The sequence below is a fragment of the Syngnathus acus genome, chromosome 9 (assembly GCF_901709675.1).
Source record: "Syngnathus acus chromosome 9, fSynAcu1.2, whole genome shotgun sequence".
Classification (NCBI taxonomy): domain Eukaryota; kingdom Metazoa; phylum Chordata; class Actinopteri; order Syngnathiformes; family Syngnathidae; genus Syngnathus; species Syngnathus acus.
In genome coordinates this window covers 890,479-911,138 of record NC_051094.1, presented here as the reverse complement: position 1 = coordinate 911,138, position 20,660 = coordinate 890,479, and the positions used below count along the sequence as shown (strand labels likewise).

At 42.4% G+C, this 20,660-nt stretch overlaps 3 protein-coding genes across 4 annotated transcripts in view; 1 reads left to right on the top strand and 2 right to left on the bottom strand.

Annotated features, from left to right (window-relative positions):
* Window positions 1–14,762, top strand: part of LOC119126942 (collagen alpha-1(XXVII) chain B-like) — a 33,671-nt gene extending 18,909 nt beyond the window's left edge. Inside the window, exons 14-61 of the mRNA XM_037258529.1 lie at window positions 155–199; window positions 270–323; window positions 412–456; window positions 1,194–1,247; window positions 1,352–1,405; window positions 1,512–1,565; window positions 1,666–1,719; window positions 1,795–1,848; window positions 1,929–1,973; window positions 2,313–2,366; window positions 2,507–2,551; window positions 2,633–2,686; window positions 2,855–2,908; window positions 3,076–3,129; window positions 3,316–3,369; window positions 4,234–4,287; window positions 4,628–4,672; window positions 4,846–4,890; window positions 4,954–5,007; window positions 5,560–5,613; window positions 5,686–5,739; window positions 5,906–5,959; window positions 6,033–6,086; window positions 7,315–7,422; window positions 7,500–7,553; window positions 7,705–7,812; window positions 7,905–7,958; window positions 8,806–8,859; window positions 9,543–9,599; window positions 9,852–9,905; window positions 10,018–10,071; window positions 10,149–10,202; window positions 10,317–10,370; window positions 10,872–10,979; window positions 11,043–11,150; window positions 11,257–11,364; window positions 11,439–11,492; window positions 11,557–11,619; window positions 11,843–11,896; window positions 11,973–12,008; window positions 12,335–12,352; window positions 12,446–12,481; window positions 12,558–12,584; window positions 12,671–12,736; window positions 12,896–13,067; window positions 13,151–13,260; window positions 13,383–13,601; window positions 13,791–14,762. Of these exons, the coding sequence (XP_037114424.1) occupies window positions 155–199; window positions 270–323; window positions 412–456; window positions 1,194–1,247; window positions 1,352–1,405; window positions 1,512–1,565; window positions 1,666–1,719; window positions 1,795–1,848; window positions 1,929–1,973; window positions 2,313–2,366; window positions 2,507–2,551; window positions 2,633–2,686; window positions 2,855–2,908; window positions 3,076–3,129; window positions 3,316–3,369; window positions 4,234–4,287; window positions 4,628–4,672; window positions 4,846–4,890; window positions 4,954–5,007; window positions 5,560–5,613; window positions 5,686–5,739; window positions 5,906–5,959; window positions 6,033–6,086; window positions 7,315–7,422; window positions 7,500–7,553; window positions 7,705–7,812; window positions 7,905–7,958; window positions 8,806–8,859; window positions 9,543–9,599; window positions 9,852–9,905; window positions 10,018–10,071; window positions 10,149–10,202; window positions 10,317–10,370; window positions 10,872–10,979; window positions 11,043–11,150; window positions 11,257–11,364; window positions 11,439–11,492; window positions 11,557–11,619; window positions 11,843–11,896; window positions 11,973–12,008; window positions 12,335–12,352; window positions 12,446–12,481; window positions 12,558–12,584; window positions 12,671–12,736; window positions 12,896–13,067; window positions 13,151–13,260; window positions 13,383–13,601; window positions 13,791–13,937 (3,165 nt within the window). The 3' untranslated portion in view covers window positions 13,938–14,762. The remainder of the gene's footprint in view (window positions 1–154; window positions 200–269; window positions 324–411; window positions 457–1,193; window positions 1,248–1,351; window positions 1,406–1,511; window positions 1,566–1,665; window positions 1,720–1,794; window positions 1,849–1,928; window positions 1,974–2,312; window positions 2,367–2,506; window positions 2,552–2,632; window positions 2,687–2,854; window positions 2,909–3,075; window positions 3,130–3,315; window positions 3,370–4,233; window positions 4,288–4,627; window positions 4,673–4,845; window positions 4,891–4,953; window positions 5,008–5,559; window positions 5,614–5,685; window positions 5,740–5,905; window positions 5,960–6,032; window positions 6,087–7,314; window positions 7,423–7,499; window positions 7,554–7,704; window positions 7,813–7,904; window positions 7,959–8,805; window positions 8,860–9,542; window positions 9,600–9,851; window positions 9,906–10,017; window positions 10,072–10,148; window positions 10,203–10,316; window positions 10,371–10,871; window positions 10,980–11,042; window positions 11,151–11,256; window positions 11,365–11,438; window positions 11,493–11,556; window positions 11,620–11,842; window positions 11,897–11,972; window positions 12,009–12,334; window positions 12,353–12,445; window positions 12,482–12,557; window positions 12,585–12,670; window positions 12,737–12,895; window positions 13,068–13,150; window positions 13,261–13,382; window positions 13,602–13,790) is intronic.
* On the bottom strand, window positions 14,733–17,528 carry LOC119126943 (3-oxoacyl-[acyl-carrier-protein] reductase FabG-like). 2 transcript variants are annotated; one of them, XM_037258530.1, is made up of 9 exons: window positions 17,351–17,528; window positions 16,419–16,592; window positions 16,166–16,344; window positions 16,007–16,100; window positions 15,756–15,825; window positions 15,635–15,671; window positions 15,497–15,560; window positions 15,201–15,272; window positions 14,733–15,049 (listed from the first exon to the last, which is right to left on the bottom strand). In XM_037258530.1, the coding sequence occupies exons 1-9, from the start codon at window positions 17,372–17,374 to the stop codon at window positions 14,891–14,893; spliced, it is 873 nt and encodes a 290-aa protein (XP_037114425.1). In that variant the 5' UTR covers window positions 17,375–17,528; the 3' UTR covers window positions 14,733–14,890. The 2 variants fall into 2 exon arrangements, with proteins under 2 accessions (XP_037114425.1, XP_037114426.1); XM_037258531.1 differs by lacking the exon at window positions 15,201–15,272 and having other exon boundaries at window positions 17,351–17,519.
* A 378-nt stretch (window positions 17,529–17,906) lies between these two features.
* LOC119126945 (3-oxoacyl-[acyl-carrier-protein] reductase FabG-like) lies at window positions 17,907–20,553 on the bottom strand. Its single transcript, XM_037258532.1, has 9 exons — window positions 20,460–20,553; window positions 19,739–19,912; window positions 19,486–19,664; window positions 19,323–19,416; window positions 19,160–19,229; window positions 19,041–19,077; window positions 18,901–18,964; window positions 18,402–18,571; window positions 17,907–18,117 (listed from the first exon to the last, which is right to left on the bottom strand). The coding sequence occupies exons 1-8, from the start codon at window positions 20,484–20,486 to the stop codon at window positions 18,416–18,418; spliced, it is 801 nt and encodes a 266-aa protein (XP_037114427.1). The 5' UTR covers window positions 20,487–20,553; the 3' UTR covers window positions 17,907–18,117; window positions 18,402–18,415.
* Window positions 20,554–20,660: the final 107 nt, after the last annotated feature.

Sequence of the window (20,660 nt, the reverse complement as noted above, 5' to 3'; positions counted from 1 at the left end):
GCGGCCGGCGCTGGGTTCATAACCTGGACAACAGAAGTCTCTGTGTGTTGAGCGCCAAGTGCTCAGTCAGCGGGCTCAAATGAAACTAAAAACCTGCACAGGATTAACTTGCGTATCTTAGGGTCTAATTTCTTCCCTCCCTTTTCTCTCAAAGGGCGACCTTGGAGCTCCTGGCCCACATGGAGTTCCTGGTCTTCTTGTAAGTATTGCAAGTGGACTATCGGGCAATTGAACAATTGACTTCATGATCTTTCTTTTGTGTGCATAAGGGTGAGATGGGTCCTGCTGGCATGATGGGGTTACCAGGAGCTCCGGGACTCAAGGTAAACACTCTAACCAGTCTCCATGGTGATATGAAAAGAGCAGACTTTGGCCTGTTATTTCTTAGGCATTTGTCGTTTTGCTTCCAAGGGAGTGCCAGGAAACGTCGGTGAACCTGGACTGAAAGGTGATAAGGTGATCTGCTCATGTATTTCTCAGACTATTAGTCCTCAAAGACCAGTCTCGTATGCCTAACTCAGCCTCTTGATCATTATAATTGACCCAAATTATTTGGTGTCGTGGACAATACTTGCGCCCGTAAAATGGTTCTTGTAACAGAGGATTGTACTGAAAGGCAACCACAACCGTCTTCCTCTCCAACAACAAATATTTTTAGGATGTATAATATTCGGAATAAAACCAAGCTTCAGCTATCGTACTTGACAATGTTTTTTGTTAGACTAGTGGATAGATATTGCGTTTGACATTTTTGATGACTTGTGCAGAGTGTCGTGTTGTACTGCTATTGCTTCGCAGCCACAAAATGATCATGTGGTATCTGAATGGTGGTTGAATCACTGTTTTGCAGTGGTTATAATTGATGGAATGCAATATATACCGTATTTGGCAGTGATGGATTATGTGAGTAGCGGTGAGACATTTCTTGATGCGGTACTTGTGGCAAATTGTCGTTTAAGGTCACTTTGAGTTGATTGACAGCCTTTGGCCAGCTCCAAAGTTCCCGTTGGATATTTTGGCAGGCTATCAAAAAACATAAGCTGTCTAATCACGCGTGAAACAGGCTTAAAAGCCTTTAGTCTTAATCAAATCCCGTATTTATCTTGAGTTGGATTACGAATACAAAACTTATGTTGTACTGCCATTTTTTTAATTGTTGCTGTTGTGTGTGTCATGTACGAATTGCATCTCAGGGGGATGTTGGTTTGCCAGGAGAACCGGGAGATGCGGGCTTCAAAGGGGACAAGGTAAGTTTGGCCAGTGCAACATCAACTAAGTTCTTCGTTTGGATCTTTTTCTTTGTCTCAACAAGTTTCTGTCGTGTTAATACTCTCGAGTTGTATTTTGACAGGGCGTCCCGGGGTCACCTGGTACACCAGGACCATGTGGAAATCCAGGACCACAGGTGAATTCCTTCATTTGGTAACACCCCCTCTACAAAGTCTTTGAAAGAGAATAGAGCTGGCACGTTTGACCTTTGCTGTTACTTTCGTGATCATCATACTTTTTAGGGTCAATCTGGTGATAAAGGTCTGGATGGTTCAGCCGGCCCTCCTGGCCTAGAGGTATGGAATCATGTTTCATCATGTTTTCAACAACATCAGGGAACAAAATCACGACTGGCAGTATAATAATGTAGATTTCACTTCACGGGGTTCATTCCAGGGTTTCCCTGGTGACATCGGACCTCCGGGTCAAAACGGCCCAGAAGGACCAAAGGTCAGTGGTGTGTAAATATAAAGAGATTGTGTCTCAAATGTGGCTTGAATTGATTTTCAGTGTTGCCATTTCCAGGGGAGGCAAGGCACACGAGGGTTTCCTGGTCCACAAGGAACATCTGGACTCAATGTGAGACGAGACAGCCATTCTGTTGATCAACAATCGATGATTGTGTCTTCCACTCAGTTTTGATACTTGATTCTCAATAGGGTGATGAGGGGCCCATCGGGCCGGCTGGGCCAGCAGGAATTGAGGTGAGCGCTGACTGGATAAAACCCATTTTGATATTAGTTATCCTTTTAGGGATTGGCTAATTCCTGATCAAGCTAACATGCAAAGACAACACAAAGCTGATCCGATCTTGTCATGCAGAGTGAACCAACTGTGCCGTCCTTACAGTATCCAGATTGTTTTTGTTGAAACATATAGAATTGTCCAAGATTCCGAGGTTCGTATCTAGATACTAGATTTGAATTTATTTTTTCCACTCAACGGTAATCAGATGGACCTACATCGTCACTTTGAACTGGACATATGTTGAGTGCTTCTCATTCCGCAACACATTCTCTGTGTCACTTTGACTTTGTGTTCAGGGCAGGCTGGGGAGGCAAGGATTCCCTGGACTTACGGGCCTGGATGGACTCAAGGTCAGAAGGACAGAGCGCACACAAATAGAGCATTAGCTCCTTGTTTTTTTTTTTTTTTGCTATAACGTCTCATGATCATAAATCAAATGGTAATTGTCCTTTAACATACTCGCAAACGAGACATACTTTATTCACTGTAGGGTGAGACCGGGATAAGCGGAGAGGTCGGGAATCTCGGCGAGAGGGTAAAAAAATGCTTTTCTCCTTGTGAATCGCAACTTTGTTTCTGTTTAGTGATAAAGCGCGTTCTTTTCTTATTCCGTCAGGGTTTGCCTGGCTTCATCGGGACTGCTGGGGCAATGGGCCTTGCGGGAGAAATGGTTTGCTTGTTTTTTTATTTATCACACATTTTGATAGCCAATGTTGACTTTGATCAGTTTGCTGTTAAAGAGTCTTAAAAATTGAAATCTTTGCACAAAAGTGGTGAACCCACTGAATAGGTAGTAACGTCTGTCTTAAAGTTGTAATTATGACGTGGCCTTCCGCAGGGTGATCGAGGGAAAACAGGCACTCCCGGACCTCCAGGGGAATCGGGGTCAATAGTAAGTCTGCAGTCAGTCTCTTGTCCCGAGGGCACTCAGTGCTTTTTTTAACCATGTGCATCCTAGAGGAGATGATGATGATGATGTTCATCCAGAGAGGCTGTTGTGCCACTTTAATACAGACGTCTAACATGTTGGAATCACTGCAGTTCTGTTTGTTTGTTCAGGGTCACACTGGACTACCTGGAGAGACAGGCCCTCCCGGGGCGGAAGGAATCCCAGTAAGTCAATCCAGCTTGATCCTCAACCCCACTGATGGGTTCCAAGGTTGAAGAATTGGTGCAATATTTGAATATTTTCTTTTATTGTAGCATGTGATGTGATTTTTGAGAACTTGATCTGAGTGAGCTCAGATGGGGTTCACCCTGGACTGGTCAAATTGAGTATTTACAGTCCTGTGTTTTTAGGGACCTACTGGCCTCAGGGGATCACATGGCACCCGAGGACCCAAAGGCATTGAGGTGAGGCTTCAAAATACATTTCTGTTATGTTTGCAGATGAAATCCAAAACTTTGGTCAAATCAGAGATACGTATCTGCATTTTATTGAACATGATGTGCCAGCCACAACATACTTGTGAATCTCTATCAGTGACTCACATGTGAGGCGGCAAAGGAGAAGCGGTTGAGAGTCACGTTTATTGACTTTGCCATAATCCAACGGATCTAATGAGATGCCGCACAGCGAGACGGGCGGGGTGGACCCAATGAACAATTGAACACCAGCGTGTATAATGAAGCCATTTCATTTGGTAAATTAGTTGAACAATCTTCCCCTGGTATCACAAATGTAATATCTGATAACTATAATAGATGAAAATTACATCCAGCCCTTGGAAAATAGAATTAAAACAGCCATCTGCCTGATGAAAATCCTCATTAACAGTTGAAATACTGCCAGAGGTTTTCCAGCCATTTAAAAAGCTTTGGGAAAGGGAATTTGAGGAGGCCAACGGTTATCTGTATCCACTTATACCTCCGCACTCGTTTGAGCTCGGAGGCATCTACGGGCCGCGACTTTTTCGTACTTTCCTGGAACGAAGCCGATTGAACTTCAGAGGTGCCAGTGTACAAGTAATCCCCATCACGGAAAGACGGCGTTATCCGTATACTGCATGACCGCAGTCTTCATTCGAGTGTCTCCAATGTGGGATAAATTGTAATAAATAAAAATAGAGACTGTCTCCTCGGCCCGACTTGTTTAAAATGAAGATAAATTGCTCTGATTCAATGACTTCATCTTTGAAACCACATCAGTCAGGCAACGTGAAAGTCCTAATTTTCCTCACAATGTGTGAATGAAAGTTTTTTTTTCTTTTTTTTAAGGGTCCAAGGGGTCCAGATGGTGTCGTAGGGGAAGAAGGTGGTGTTGGGCTAAAGGTGAGCACCTTAAAAATGGTCAATGTTCTCTCATGTCGCTTCAAATGTTTGTTTCTGATGCCATCATTTTCTAAATCTATTTGGGGAGAGCAGCTCTCTAATTGGACATATGGAAAAGCTTGGGCAAACATCTTGTCGATAAAGACAAAGTAATCATAAATAGCTTTTTTCATCCGTTTTCTTTTTTTGTTCGTGATTATTTTTAACATCTGAAAAACTTTATTCGAGGGAGCTCTTTGTTGAGGGAATAAAATGCAAGTTGTGAGTTAGAACTTGGCTGTGGACCGACGTTTAACTGTGGGGGATTTTTAGGAATCTCACTCGAGTCTATTCTTTGCAGGGTCCGGATGGTCCGCCAGGAAAGACAGGCCTCCCCGGGGATGAGGTAAATGAAAATAAAAAAGGATATTTGTTGTCGAAAATACATCTTTTTGTACAGGTTATGACTCACTGGCTACTTTGAGCCTAAGTTATGCAAAATAAATGTCAACAATTTTCTAACCAGCTGTATCTAAAAACATTTACACCATTGCACTTATTGGCCTCATTGCGTTGCAGGGAAAGCTTGGCGAGCCTGGTGAAACTGGGCCTGATGGATTTCCAGTAAGTGACCATTTTTACCCTTTTTTTTGTTGAATTTGTTAATAATATGGTGTTGTATTTTAGGGGGTACAAGGGCATTCTGGCCCTCCAGGGGACAAAGGACTTCCTGGAGATACAGTGAGTCATATTTTCCTAAATTACCACCAGTCCTTTTTTCCCCCCTCCATTAAAAAGAATTGTAAAGCGTTCAATAATGACCGATCATATGCTAAAAAGAAAAAAAAAAGATTTAACTTGTGAGTTTACCTATATTAATAATATCATGTGGATTGTTTGAGATAGAAACAAAACCCAGCTGCGACTTTCTGCCAGACTTAAAATTTTGAACTGTTAAGTACGTATTGTGATAAAAAACAACAACAACAACAACAACAACAACGGCGCGGAATAATTATTTTCTTCCACCTGAGTTACATTAGACTAGTGAGATGATGATCCACACCATCCTATACCTGGCGAGGCAGCTTTACTGTTGGCCAGACAGCAGTGTTGCCATAGCAACAGCCTCGTCTCCATGGCTTCCAAAGCCTCCGGTGCATGCTTTCGAAAGCACTTTCTATTCCAGATTAATATGGCTCCTCAAGCCCACATTTATTTCCCTCCTTTGCTGTCACTTTTAGAGGTTGTCAAACGCTCAGATTGATCGTCTACCTTTGTGCGTGTGTGCAGGGAGCAGCCGGGCCTCCGGGAACGGGCGGGCCGACGGGGGAGATGGGACCCTTGGTGAGTGTGTTCACACAACCGCCTTGGGAACGACAGAGCGCTGATGATCGCAATGTCTGTGTGTCTGTTCAGGGTCCACCGGGGAAAGTCGGCGATGGAGGACTGTCTGGTGAGCCTGGAGATAAGGTATAGGCCACTTTATTAGGTACACCTACATAGTATGACAGTTTGAGGCCTTTAAGAATGGAATAATGCTCAGCGTGGTATTAAAATAAGAATGATGCTAGTTATTGTGGATGTAGTTGGTAGCGAATACAAAGTTTTTATGATTTGAAGTGACATTCATTCGCAGGGTGACATTGGCCCACCTGGCAACATCGGAGAGCAAGGCCTGATTGGCCAGAGAGTGAGTATCATCTATATTACAGAGTCAAAATATAGAAGTAACTTATTACAATGATGAATATTTTGCCTCTAAGGGTGAGCAAGGCATCGATGGTGAGGCTGGACCTAATGGACCTGATGGAGTTAAGGTAAAGGGAATAATGGAACAGTAGCTTCAACCTCTGTTTATGTTGATCCTAAATGCTAACTAAACCGTTTCAGCATGAGTTCATTCAGTCCATGTAAAAGAGAACCGAATGAACCCAATTCCAGTTGAATCTTACCGCTAGCTTACTGTCATTAAAAGGGAGACAGACGTACAGTATGCGTGAATTCTTGGAAAGCCACTGTGGCAGAAACACACAATGAGACTCATTTAAAAGCTATCGCGGCTGGAAAGTATTGCAAAAAAAAGAAAAATGGAACACTACAGAGGATTATACAAATAAAAGATTGCCAAATGAAACCAAGTCAAACAAATAGAATTAAGAGATTCATTTTGGCTCGGCGTTGTACAGTACACACAACATATTTTTGTCAACCGAGAGAGTGTACATGAAATCGTCTGTGTAGCTTTTGGATGTAAAACTGCAGCTCACCGGGCGGGGGATTTGCAGCATTAGCTGGTCACTGTTGGGAGGAATAAAAGCCGCTTCTTGTATCACTTCATTCTTCCATTCTGGTGAAAGACAAATGGAAAGTCAGCAAGTTTTGTCTCTTTGCAGTCATGTGTATCTCCATCAAATCCTCCAGAAGGTATTAAAAGACTATTAAGTAGGTGTCACCCAAAAAAAAAAGCAGCTAAAATATCACTCTGTATAGCGCAAGAAACTGTTTACAACAGTTAAAAATGACTCCATAAGTTGCTCCAGAATTTAAGTTCATCTGAATTACTGGCTTGATAATTGGCAAACTACCGTAATTTTCGGACTATAAGTCGCGTTTTTTTTCATAGTTTGGGTGGGGGGGCGACTTATACTCAGGAGCGACTTATATACATATATATGTTTTTTTTTCACTTTTTTGGGCATTTTATGGCTGGTGCGACTTATACTCCGGTGCGACTTATAGTCCGAAAATTACGGTAATCAACTATTTGACAGTTACGTAACAAACTGACAAACATATATCAACCAACTTCTATTCTGTTTGATTACATTTCGGTATGTGAAAATAAGTTGGAAAAAATATATATCACCGGGGGAATTTCACGCACTACGTGTGCGTTGAAGATAACGTGTTAAAGCTATTTCTTGTCACGACTGTACAGTATGTGCGTTCTCACCTGCTCTGCTTGTTTGTTTTGATATGATCAAGTAGGACTATCCTTCTGGGTCCTATAAATCGATATAAATTCTTCCATTTATACAATTTCAGGGTGAGAAAGGAGATGCAGGCGCAGAGGGCGCCAAGGGAGACAAGGGTGAATTAGGACAGAAAGGAGAGGACGGAGCCAGCGGGCTTCCCGGACTGTCGGGCGTGAGAGTAAGTGTCGATTGCATTGGCTTGATCAAATAAAGCGTCTTGTTTTTGTCCACTTAAAATCATTCTACTTTTAAAAGGGTCAAGAGGGTAAACCGGGCACAATTGGCGAGAGTGGAAAAGCAGGAGGCAAGGTTTGTCCAGCCGTCACCTTCCCATTTAAGTCCATTTGCTGTCCCCGTAGGAGTGATCGGACACTTCTAAATAAAGAGGTTCAGCTCTGCGATTGGAAATTGCAGTTTTCACCCCGCGTGACATACCCGCTTATTGACCGCCTCTCGCCAGGGGACCAAAGGACACCAAGGTTACCTGGGTGTAAGCGGGCCAATGGGCGAGCAGGGAGCGCCAGGATTCGTTGGACTGAAGGGAGCGAGAGGGACCATAGGCCCAGTGGTAAAACGTGTTAGCTTTTAAAACCTCCATCGGACTGACAGACTTAATTGGATTTTGGTAAACGTGTGCTAAACTTGGATTTATTTCCCCAGGGTGCTCCTGGAAGAATGGGCCAGATGGGAGAGCCGGGAATACCGGGCTATGAGGTGTGGAATGATAGCATTTTCAGAAGAAATCCCCTCCAGTAAGGTGATAAAACAATCACCCCAAGAGTAGGATTTTCTTCGATTTCTATTAGTGTCACTGAGAAAAACATTGTTCTGCTTTGTGAGGATGAAAAGATTCCAGATTCCTTCACTTTGCGACCATACACAATGAAATGATCCATTGGACTGTTATAGTCTCCGCTTACGGTTTTGCAGTATCTGGACTATCTAAAGACGAGAAATGAAATCTAAAGACAATGGAGCGTATTTTTGGATACAGTGCAGGATTATACACAGGAAAATTTGCATATCACAGCAGCACATCGTCTACACAAATTGCATACTGAGCAAAATGAAACATAATCACAGTGTTATTAATGATCTCATTGGCATTTTTAAAACCGTCAAATGGCATGTTTACAGATGAGGTGACATTTTTATGATAGTTCCATTTTCATGACCTTATGGAAAAACTCATTTCAGATTTATAAAGACTTTTAGGCTCCGCAGACTAAATCGTGTGTTTATAATAAAGAATAAATGAGATATAATCTGATCCAGACAGTGTAAAATAGAACTAGATTAACTTTTTTTAGGGTACCCATTAAAATGATCACCCCAGAAAATTACATAGAAAAAAATATTCACCGTAATTTACCGTAGTGCAATAATCATGCCGTGTCATCAGCATTGCTAGGTGATTTAGAATTTTATGGGAGCAAAAACAAATTTGTTGTGATTATATTTTTTCACTCTAGTTTTCACTCATTGATTTTATGACAACAGAGGAGTAAATGAAGCAAAGGTTTAGCTTCCTCCGAGTAATGGAGTGCGCCTCTCGTCGTAGGGTCACAAAGGACTGCAAGGCTCACAAGGACCACCAGGACCAAAAGGTGAAAAGGTACATTGGTACACCATTTGTTCCGCACCCATTTCAGTTTCCAACTGTTGTTGGTTAAGGTATCCATTCTTGATGATTTGGGGCACTAATTCACTTTGTGCCGTTTCACGCTGCAATCAGCCGAGTAACTCGACTCTTTTAGTCATGATTGAAAGAATACAAACATTTCTGTTTATTGGACACGATGCAGCACAACACAATAAAGCAGATTAAAAAAAAAGTTTTTGCATGGGGGGGTTGGAGACATCTGGACGTCCATTGTTGTATTGTTAGAAAATAATAGCAATTCTTGTTCACTAATCAAAATCACTCTGCCACATCGATGAACCGATTCACCCTCCAAACTAAAACATGTCATTGATTTGATGCAAACATACAATATGATTGGAGATGTTTCCATGGCCTTTGACATTTGGTCATTATTATTATTGTTTTAATCCTGTTCTAGTCATTTTATGAATAATTTCATTTGACACATGCCGAACACATGACTGATCAAATTCTTTACACGTCTGTTATTGTTCAATTGGTGTAATAAAGTTGTTTTATCACTTTGAAAGGATGAAACCACCTGTCCTATGAAATGGACAACGATTACGGCATTCTTTGAAATGATTTTTTTTTTTTTTTGCGATGTTAGCCTTCAAGGGTAAATCTTGATTTCTTTCTGTTTTGCTTTTCAGGGTGGACACGGGGAGGATAGCAAGATAGAAGGCCCCCCTGGTCGCCAAGGTGACAGAGTGAGTTCCTATTGTGAAAAGTTCCTCTTGGGAGAGAGGTGAGGCGAGCTGAAAACTTCAGACAATGCCGTCGTTAAGGACGGTTTGTACAAAGGGATACGTTTTTGAGGCCGTGAGAAGCAATGAATATTTTAGTGTCTGCGGTTTGTTTGGGCGAGTAGGTGAGGCCGTATCGGTTTTACGTTCTCTGTGGGGGGGGGAGCCCTTAGCTCACCGTGCCACGTTTAAAATTGTTTTTATCTCTATGTGCAGGGTCCTCCCGGTAACCGAGGTGAAAGAGGAGAAGCAGGTGACCCCGGACACCTTGTAAGTGAATTGAAAACAACTTCGTTCCCTACTTGTGTTTCTTGGCAGTTATAGAGCCAACGATTTTAAGAAAGGTTCTGTGTAGCGTAATGTACAAAATGACATTTTGCAGGGTCCAGTAGGCGTTAATGGAGAGAGAGGTAAAGCTGGTGCCCAAGGACTTCCTGTAAGTATCCCATTGGTTTGATTTAAAGCCACAGCGAACTTTGACGTTACTTTTTCAAACCGTAATGGTCATTTCAGGGACACCCGGGGCCCAGAGGAGAACAAGGAGCGAAAGGATCCAAAGGTGAACAAGTAAGGACTTATCTCAAAGTAATGCTGACTAGTGCAGGCGGTGTGTTGCTCTATTCTAAAATTCTAACATGCACTCACGTTTGTGTTATGGAACATTAACTCTCTGCGCTCCAGGGTCAGAAAGGAAAGTCTGGACCGAGAGGAACATCTGGGACCAAAGGACCACCGGTGAGTTAAATGCATGCACATCCAGTGTTATCATCAAGTTTGGCTACAATCTGTTCTGTGACGTTGGTCAAAATGGGATTCAGTTCTCTTTGAGACCTGTTGGATTTGGAATCATTCGTTACACAGCAAAAACTGGCAACGGTTACTTCTTGAAACTTAACTTACACATGGAACGCTCTTCCTCTTAGGTAAGAAGAACATTGCAGCTAACCAGCCAGCAGCTAGCGTGATCGGCTAACGTAGCATCCTTAATGTAGATTCATTCCGTTCTCTTCAACAGTCCGATACTCAAACTCACAAAACGGTTACAGATCCTACAAATTATAGTCCAAGAAAGCCAAAAGGAATGTGCGACAAAAACAAGTAGAAACTTAGCAAAATGAAAGCAGTAACAGCTAAGCAAGTCTTATCAGAAACTAAAATCATTTCTGACTATCGTGACTATCATGAAACACTTGCGCCACGAAAGCAGTTCTTTGAGTATTTATTGTTTTTGTCAAGGGTCCTGAGGGGCTCCCTGGCCAACGAGGTGTTACAGGAAGGGAGGGTCTGGAGGGATTTCATGGAATGGATGGATGGCCTGGTACAGATGGAAGCAAAGGCACCAAGGTCAGGAGTGCTGCTTGATTAATAACTCCGATTAGGGGTAACCGTTTTTATATTTACATTCAGGGGGAGCAGGGAGAAGATGGACAGTTGGGCCTCACGGGGAAACCTGGGGCTCAGGGTCAAAGTGGTGAGATGGGTCTCCCTGGATCTCAAGGTTCTTTTGGATCAAAAGTAAGACTTATTTTATTGGCTAGAAATTGAAATATCTCTCAGATGGTACCGGTGCATTTGTGGACCTTTGGGAGGCATTTACGGTATATGTTTTTATGGCCTTCAGGGTGAAAGGGGTCTCCCAGGCCAAACTGGACCGGCAGGAATGAGGGGGACCCTCGGCAGTGTGGGACTGAGGGGAAACCAAGGAGCGAAGGGCTCCAAAGGGCAACCAGTGAGCAGAAACACCATATTTAGCATGAAAGCTTATTTTGAAATCATTGCACAACCCATCCTGTAATATTTTAGGGGGACTTTGGTGAACGAGGATTTGCAGGGGTGCTAGGTCTGTCCGGACCAAAGGTAGGGTCCCACCAAGATCCAAGCATTGTTTTGATATTTTGATAGATTACTGGTCTCTCTCTAGGGACCCCAAGGAGACATGGGCCCAGCTGGGATACAGGGACCAAAAGGACCAAGGGGACTGATGGTAAATAAATCTGGATATTCTTTCCAGTTTTAAACCAGAACACAACTCTATGTGCGGTATTACCATACGTATCGTAGCGTGATTTTACAACGACCACCGTTCGATATAACCTTGATTCGTTGAGATCGTCATCTTGATGTTAGCTCTGACGGCTCATGTCTGGAGTCAGTGGTTGGGGACCACTGCTCTAAATCTCTCAAACCTGTCCTTCCTTGTTTTCCAGGGTACGGACGGAGCTCTGGGCCCCGTTGGCATCATCGGCCCCAGCGGCCATCCTGTACGTATCGCTAGAACACATTCCGCCTGACAGTTTCATGGTCCTTGTCGTGACCCCCTGCTTTCTCTCTTGTCAGGGACTACAAGGTGACAAAGGAAGTCGGGGGGACGTGGTGCGTGACAAACTTTTGACAAATCCCTTTCTGTCTTAGCTGTGAGTGCTGGATTGCATGCTTAGTGTGGAGGCTCCACTCATACCGACCGGTCTCTAAAGCCCTTTGGCACTTTCCTATGAAATGCGACAATGAAATTCTTGAGCTCATAACCAATCCATTTAAGAGAGGTATTGATATGCTTCACGTATTGTCCACACCTAAAAATGCAGTTATGATGAGAAGAGAGAAATATCTCAGAACTGCTTTGCAAAAAGGTATTATTTCTAATTGTGTTTTTCTGGAATTGTCTGCCTTCAAGTATTGATCTATTTCATCTTTGACAGGGCTTGCCAGGACCAAGGGTAAGTACTAATAAATCTTCTCAGTGCTCGTCAAAGCATGCCCAGAATACACATGAATATTTGAAAGCCTAATGTGTTAATGGCATTTTTCAGGGATCTCCTGGTCCACGTGGTCCACCGGGACCTCCAGTAAGTTCACTTTACATACATAACTTATTGGATGTTATGCAATTCATTAATAAGACACCATTTTTGTTTTCCTTAGGGCCGCACCAGTTCTACTTTTCCTCTTGTATGTAGATTTTTTTTATAATGGCAAATTCTGAATATGCTCCAAACTATCTGTGATGGTTTGATGTCTCGGTTTTATTTCTGCAGACAAGCGAGGCACTTGGTGCTTCTTTTCAAGTTATCATTGATTCGCACGCACCACTCAGACCACAGGTGAGTTTTGACTGAAACAAAGCCTGAGAGGTTTTTAAAAATGGACATTTAAAAATCGCATCGCATTTACATTCAATTTGAACTAATCCCAACCGTTTTCCAAATACATGAACTGAAACTGAAAAAGTCCAAACGACAAATGCTGTGGTCTGTTTGAAGCTGAACTACCACAATGTAGACCTTCCCATGCTGGACCAGGGAACGGAGATCTTCAGGACTTTAGAGCATCTCAGCGCTCTCGTCCAAAGTCTGAAGAACCCACTGGGGCAGCGCGACAATCCGGCCCGCATCTGCCGAGACCTCTACAACTGTGAGCAAAGGATGTATGATGGTAGGGTCACAAATACCTGGACAGATGGTCTCGCTGGTGCAGTTTTTTCCCCCCATCTTTATAGTCTCCTGCTACTTTTCCAGGCACATACTGGATCGACCCAAATCTGGGCTGTGATGCTGACACTATCGAGGTCACATGCAACTTCACTGCTGGAGGACAGACTTGCTTGAAACCTGTCACCGTCTCCAAGGTTGGTTCAATAAATGTGGACCTAGACGTCAATGCACAAGCAGTTTTTTTTTTCCTGGCTCAAACTGATGCAGTTGCACAATATGGGAATCCAATCAAGAGATTTGCTGATTTACCTTCCAGGTGGAGATGGGGGTCGGTCGCATCCAGATGAACTTCATCCACCTTTTGAGTAGCGAGGCTGTGCAACACATCACGGTCCACTGCCTCAACACGCCGGTTTGGGCAGCGGGACCTTCCTTGCAATACTACGGCCAGGCCGTGAGCTTCAAGACCTGGACGGGGGAGAAGATCAGAGCGGGCGATCTTCTGGAACCGCTTGTACTTAGAGACGACTGCTGGGTATGCGCACACTTCACTCCTGTTCAATTCAAACATCAAAGTCAAAATAATTTTCGGTCGTGTGGTTGCACTCGTCGTTAACTTCCGATGCAGGTCTGACACAAGCCGCATTTTTCGATCGGACAAAATGCGAAGATAAATGCTTTTAATCGGACCGTGACGATATCTCTTTTTTGACACACTTCCCAGATCAAGGACGGCCGCTGGCGTCAGACCCACTTTGTGTTTCAGACTCAGGAGCCAAATTCACTCCCTATAGTGGAAGTATCCAACTTACCGACCACAGAACCCGGATCACGTTATCACCTCGAGGTTGGACCTGTTTGCTTCTTATAAAGCTCAGTCAAAGGGGGGACCTCTGACCTCCTGAGTGGGGTGACCTGACGGACAGTTGTGGACTGCAAGGTACCCCGATTACTCTCCAGAAACTATGCTTGGACTGCAGGAACATTTAAGACTTCTGGCACTGATCCGCCTTTGGAATAAAATGGACTATGTTTCCTCTCCAGCGACTTGCTACCAAGCTTTGAATTGCCTGGATGGAAGGAAACACCAAGAACATTTCATTGTTTTGGTTCTGGTTGTACAGAAATAATGACGGTACATTTATAAATGCGCTAATGTATTATTTATAACGTATGTACTGTATATTGTAATATAAAGTGCAATAGATGTTACGGTGTGCATCATATCAGTCATTCAGATATCTTCACACGGGCACGTGTGAAGATACTACCTCGTACAGCACTGGCCACAACATTAGGGACACTTGCAGACTCTAATGAGTTGATGAAAATTCAGCTTTCGGCAGAGCACACTGCGATGAATCCATCAAAACCTAATTAAAACAGAACTTGTTTTTGTAAAGGCAAATCATGTTACATAGTAAATCAAAATGCATACACTTAATTCTTGTCTCATAAAATGAATTGTAAGATCAAATACATCAAACCACGCTCGTATATATGTAGGTTGTGTCATTGGTTGATTCAATTGAATTACAATTAAAAAAACACAATAAAAATGGATAATGTGTTATTTCCCATTAGACTGTGCAAGTGTACCTAACCTGGTGCTGCAACTGCTCTGTACTCCACAGGAATACTTCACAAAATATGCAAGCTGGCCACATTTTGTTCAATAAAATTTTTATTTTCTAAAGCTACAGTTATCATTTTTATATTTAGCACCAATCAAAATGCTCTTTTGAATTTGGAATAACTCAACTATTCGGAAACAAAATTCAGAGGTAGGCTTACTTTTTTATCTCCTAATTATACAGTGAAGGTTTATCGTGGGCACATAGCGTGGCGGCCGCCATCAATGGGAAGGTTGACTCCGGTAATGAAAGTAGCTGCGTCCGATGCCAGGAAGGCGATGCTGTGGGCCACCTCGTCCACTTCGCCCGGTCGGCCAAGTGCGTGAGTCTGCTTGCACTTTTCTAGGAACTGAAAGGAGAAACAAAAGAAGGGAACAACTGAGATTTTTTTTCTTTTTTTAAACCAATTAGTTTGCATTTATTTACGATCTTTTTAAAGTCATTGTTTCCTTACAAACATCTCTTAAAGATCATATGTACAGGAAATGTACTCAACTTACCAAGTTAAATGCAACTGAACTGTAGATTCCTTCACGTACCACTAGAGGGCGCCCACAATTCCAGATCAATTCCTTACAATTCCTCATTTCTGATTAATTTTTCCCATCGAAAATAATGTAAAGTGTAAAATTATGTTAAGCACCATATCATTAAACAAAATAAAACAATTAATTTAGCAATATTTCTCAGGAGGAATTTCGGCGAGATGGACGAAAATTTAATTTCGATTTATTTTTGTCATCTTCAGTATGACTGTAGGCCATTTGTGCTTTTATAAACATGCTGTTGTCTTTACCTTAGCATACTGCTCTTCATCCAGTCCTGCCCTCTTGTGCACTTCTGTGACAATCACACCAGGACTGTGGCATTAAAACACACACGCTCGTTTAAAAAGTGTCCCCTGCAGCCATTTGGACGTGGTCATTGAACGTACCACACTGAGTTGACTCGAACTTGCTTCGACGCCAGTTCTGAAATCAAAAAACACTTTGGTAATTGCCCTTTTTTGTGTGCATGGAGGGAGGGAGCATTGTTAGATAAAACTGCTGACTCACCCAGCGCGACACAGCGAGTGAATTGATCAATGGCTGACTTGGACATACAATAGGCCAGGACGCCAGGGAACTGCAATGACAATAGACTTGCAAAGATTCGACCAGAACGTTTAACCTGGCATTTGAAGATCCACTCTAAAACCTTTAACTTTTTAAAACATGTGTAGCTTGAGTAGTACAAGTACGATGAGCGTACATAATTGTTTCATTGCCTGATTAAGTGAGATCATAAAGACGTCGATTTTATGTACCGATCTCTGTCCATTGACGCTGGATACGTTGACGACGGAGCCTTTGGTCTTGACCAGGTGAGGCACGCAGAGTTGGGTCAGCTGGTACACAGATCTAGAAAGCAAAAATCACTGACTACAACGTGTGCAGTGTGAGTGTGTTTCCATGACGATGCCCACCTGACGTTGATGTTCATAACCCTGTCGTACGTCGCCAAGTCTGACGTCTCGATGCCGCCCATGGCCAGGATGCCGGCGCTGTTCACCAGGACGTCCAGTCGGCCGAAGCGCGCGATGACGTCCTCCACCGTCCTCTTCACCGTGTCCTCGTCCGTCAGGTCGCCGGGCAAAAGCAAGGGCTGCGCAAAATATGAGTCGCTAGCTACCTTTCGAGAATTTCATAACTGGCATATATAAGCGTACACATCAATACCTCAGTTCCTCCACCACACTCGGCACACTCCTTGGCCACCTTTTTCAGACTCTCCACATTTCTGCCATTGAGAGCCAGAACAGCTCCAAGTTTGGCAAACAGGACGGCCGTGCCTGCGCCGATACCTGAGCTGGCACCGGTGATCAGGCTCACTTTTCCCTTCAGGGAAGACACCTGAAACACACGTCACACTTGTATTCATGAGAATATGATTGAATTTACAGTAATCCCTCATTTATCGCGGATAATTGGTTCCAAAAGCCAAACGCGGTAAGTGAAATCCGCGAAGTACGGTCACCAACAAGGAGTACTGGGGAGGCTAACGAGTTAGAGGAAAGATGTTAATTCGCGATCGTGCACTGCTAACACACGAAAACGGACTTGTAAAGGAATGTAAACGAACATTTGGAGCAATACTACATTGTCCTACATGTTTCCTCAATTTAGAAGTTTTATTTTGACTTTTAAATGTTTTTTTAAATTGGAAAAAAAATCCGCGATGTAGTGAAGCCGCGATAGACGAAACGCAAAGTAGCGAGCGATCACTGTACTTCACAGTCCCTAAAAACAGCAACGATGGAGAAGAGTTGAGACATCTCAATGAATCAATCATCTAAATCAAAATGAATATGGAACTAAATGATAAAAACAAAATAAATGGAAAAAGACTTAAGCTTTTAATGAAACTCGTGAAAGGCACTATAGCTCACGCTTGAGGATTCTTTTATTTTTAAATAATTAAAAAAATACTCAGAAAAACACATTACAGTCGAAATAGTATAGAACAAGTTGATATACTTTGAAATGTGAGTGACTTAATACTAGTATGATGAAGTTCGGTGTCATATCTCTTCATCTCTATTCTATTCTACTTTAGAATAAGCTCTGTGGCCCGTTAATACAAGAAGTCGCAGACGGGAAGAGTAACTTACTTTGTATGCATCGTCTGAGGCCATTTGAGAATTCAGTCAGATCAAGTCAACCTGTATTGTATTGTTTTGTTTTGTTTTGTTTTGTACACGATGTACGTGGTCTTGCTTGACACACAAGCAGAGCAACGAACACATTTCCGGGTGGTGCTCAGGCTCGAGCTGTGATTGGTTTAACTGCAGTGACGTAATCGATAGTCCAAATTTCAATTATCATCTACTTCACTGGTTCTTCTATATCAAACAAATTATTTTAGGTGTATTTACCTGACATGTTTCGGCGGGTTCTTCCGCCTTCATCAGAGTTATCATCATCAAATGTTGCGCATTATGTATACTAATAAAATAGATGGTATTCATGATGAATAATATCATCAATAAAAATAGGTGATTAATATAATGGAGAAACACATTGGGACATTTTTAAAGGCTCACCTGAGGCATTTTTGGTTTGAACTTGCGACGTGGCAGTCTGTCATACAGTCAGAAATTATAATTATGCTCGAGTGATAGACAAACACATGCAAACACAAATCCGTGGAACTTGTTTTCTTTTTTTAAATATATTTTAATATCAAACTTCATTGAAGATTTTGCATGATGGCAGAAATCAGACACAGCACTAGCACGCACTTTATATAAAAGGGTGGAACAGAATGGACAGCAATATTAAGAATATTGTCATTTGCGAACTTATTCCATATGCTTTGAGTTCTAATAAAAATCCCTGGATTTACATATTTACATTGTGTTATTATTATTATTATTATAATACAATATAATATATATAATATATATATATAATATAATAATCACACTTGCTCCATTTTTGCTCCTCTTATTTATTGTGTTATTTGTTTATTTATTATTTATTCATCACTCGTATTTATCCATTGTTTGTGCCTTCTTGTTTTTATTTTTTTTGGTGTTGTTTACTTGTATGTATATTGTGTACCATGTCTTGTCACCGTGGGATAGTGGGAACGTTATTTCGATTTCTTTGTGTGTCTTGGCATGTGAAGAAATTGACAATAAAGCAGACTTTGACTTTGATTATTATTATTATTATTATGGACTTTGGACATGGTAGCCCCCATCGACGCAGAGGTTGACTCCGGTGATGAAACTAGCAGCATCTGATGCCAAGAAGGCGATGCAGCGTGCCACCTCGTCCACTTCGCCCACTCGGCCAAGTGCGTGACTGTGCTTGCACCTTTCAAAAAACTGAAAAGGAAAAATAAGATCATGTCAAAATAGAGCGAAACCCCTGACAATGTGACACAGCTTGACTTCCGACCAATTATAACCAAACAACTGTCACAGAAGACATAAACAACTTTGTATCACTGGTGGAGCTTGCAAGGGCACGGCCCCCTCTCAAAATATGCCAGCCCAGATGATTGATTTTTTGGGTATTTTCCTTGGAATCTCACATTTCCATCATCTCTCATAGGGAACATGTAACGAATCTTTATTCATTAAGATTTTTTTTTTTAATTGAGGTCCCTCCATGCGTGTTTGAAACCACAGCCTACAAGTGGCAATGTCTTTACCTTCACAGTCTCCTCATCACCCAATCCTGCGCTCTTGAACACCTCTGTGACGATCACACCAGGACTGTGAAAATAAAACACACGCTGGTTTAAAAAATGTCCCCTGCCTGCACCAATTTGGACGTGGTCATTGAACGTACCACACGGAGTTGACTCGAACTTGCTTTGGTGCCAGTTCTGAATACAAAACAATATAGAGTCAAATATTTGCTTTTGTGCATTGGAAGAAGAGCACCATCAGATAACAGTACAAACTCACCCACAGCAAGACAGCAAGTGAAATGGTTAATGGCAGACTTGGACATGCAATAGGCCAGAGCACTAGCCGACTGCAATGACAACAAAGTAAGATCAAATTGAAATAGTTAACCGTTTTGGGATCAGAGTTTGTGGTGCTTTGTGTCGAGATTCCCAGCCCATACCGATCTCTGACCAGCGACGCTGGATACGTTGACAATGCAGCCTTTGGGCTTGATCAGTTGAGGCACACAGAGTTGGGTCAGATGGTACACAGACCTAGAAAGCAAGTAGGAAGCTCCCTCAACGATGTAACCGGCAGGAGTACATCTCCATGACGACGCCCACCTCACATTGACGTTCATGATTCTGTCGTACGTCGCCAAGTCTGACGTCTGGATGCCGCCGAAGGCCAGGATGCCGGCGTTGTTCACCAGGACGTCCAGTTGGCCAAAACGCACAATGACATCCTCCACCATCTTCTTCACCGTGTCCTCGTCCGTGAGGTCACCTGGCACAAGTAAGGGCTGTGCATTGTGTAGAAGCGTAAGTAACTCGTCTTCAAGACCAAAGAGGCGACTGTCGATGGACACATCCATACCTCGGTTCCTCCACCACACTCTGCACACTCCTTGGCCACTTTCTTCAGATTTTCCACATTTCTGCCATTGAGAGCCAGAACAGCTCCAAGTTTAGCAAACAGGACGGCCGTACCTGCGCCGATACCTGAGCTGGCACCGGTGATCAGGCTCACTTTTCCCTTCAGGGAAGATACCTGAAATGGAGAATTTCAAAGAAATAGGTATATTTCAAAGGCTCTTTCATTTTTTCATGCAACATCAGATCCAGTAAAAGCTTGGAATTCCAATTCGGTCGAGTTTCGCCCTGGACTCGAATAATATTTATCATTTTTCTATGAGGTTTAATTCCAGTCAAATATGTAGTTTGAAGAGAACCATTATTTTGAAATGCAAAATCAAATCAATGAGTGTTAAGAAACTTCCTGTGTGGGATCAAGCTTCTTAGAATGCGTTGTTTGAGTTCAAAGTTCATCTTTGCAGCCTGATTGTAGACTGATGCACATTTTATAAATGCAAGAATTTATGTCCAAATTTTGGGATTTATGCAAGCAACGCGTTCGGCCAGGGTCATGCTGACTTTTTTTTTTATTTAACTCCCTCTCGTCAGCATGTGCCCACTTTACAATAAACTTGATAATAAAATAGATAAATAAATAAATAATAAAATATACAAAATATAATAACAAAAGTGAAGACGCAGATCAGAAAATACAAAAGAGTGAATTCATAGAAGAAACTTACTTTTAAATCAGCACATGAGGTTGACATTTCTGTTCATTTGCGTCGTCAGCTGCCAAGCACTTGGGTTCACAGAGAATGATTGCGACAAACTTAACCCCTGCAATAGATAAACGCTCACTCAGCTTGTTTGCATTTTTCATGTCAAACTTTAACAGACAACTGCATGACAGCACACAAAAAAAGCACGGTAGAATACAAAAG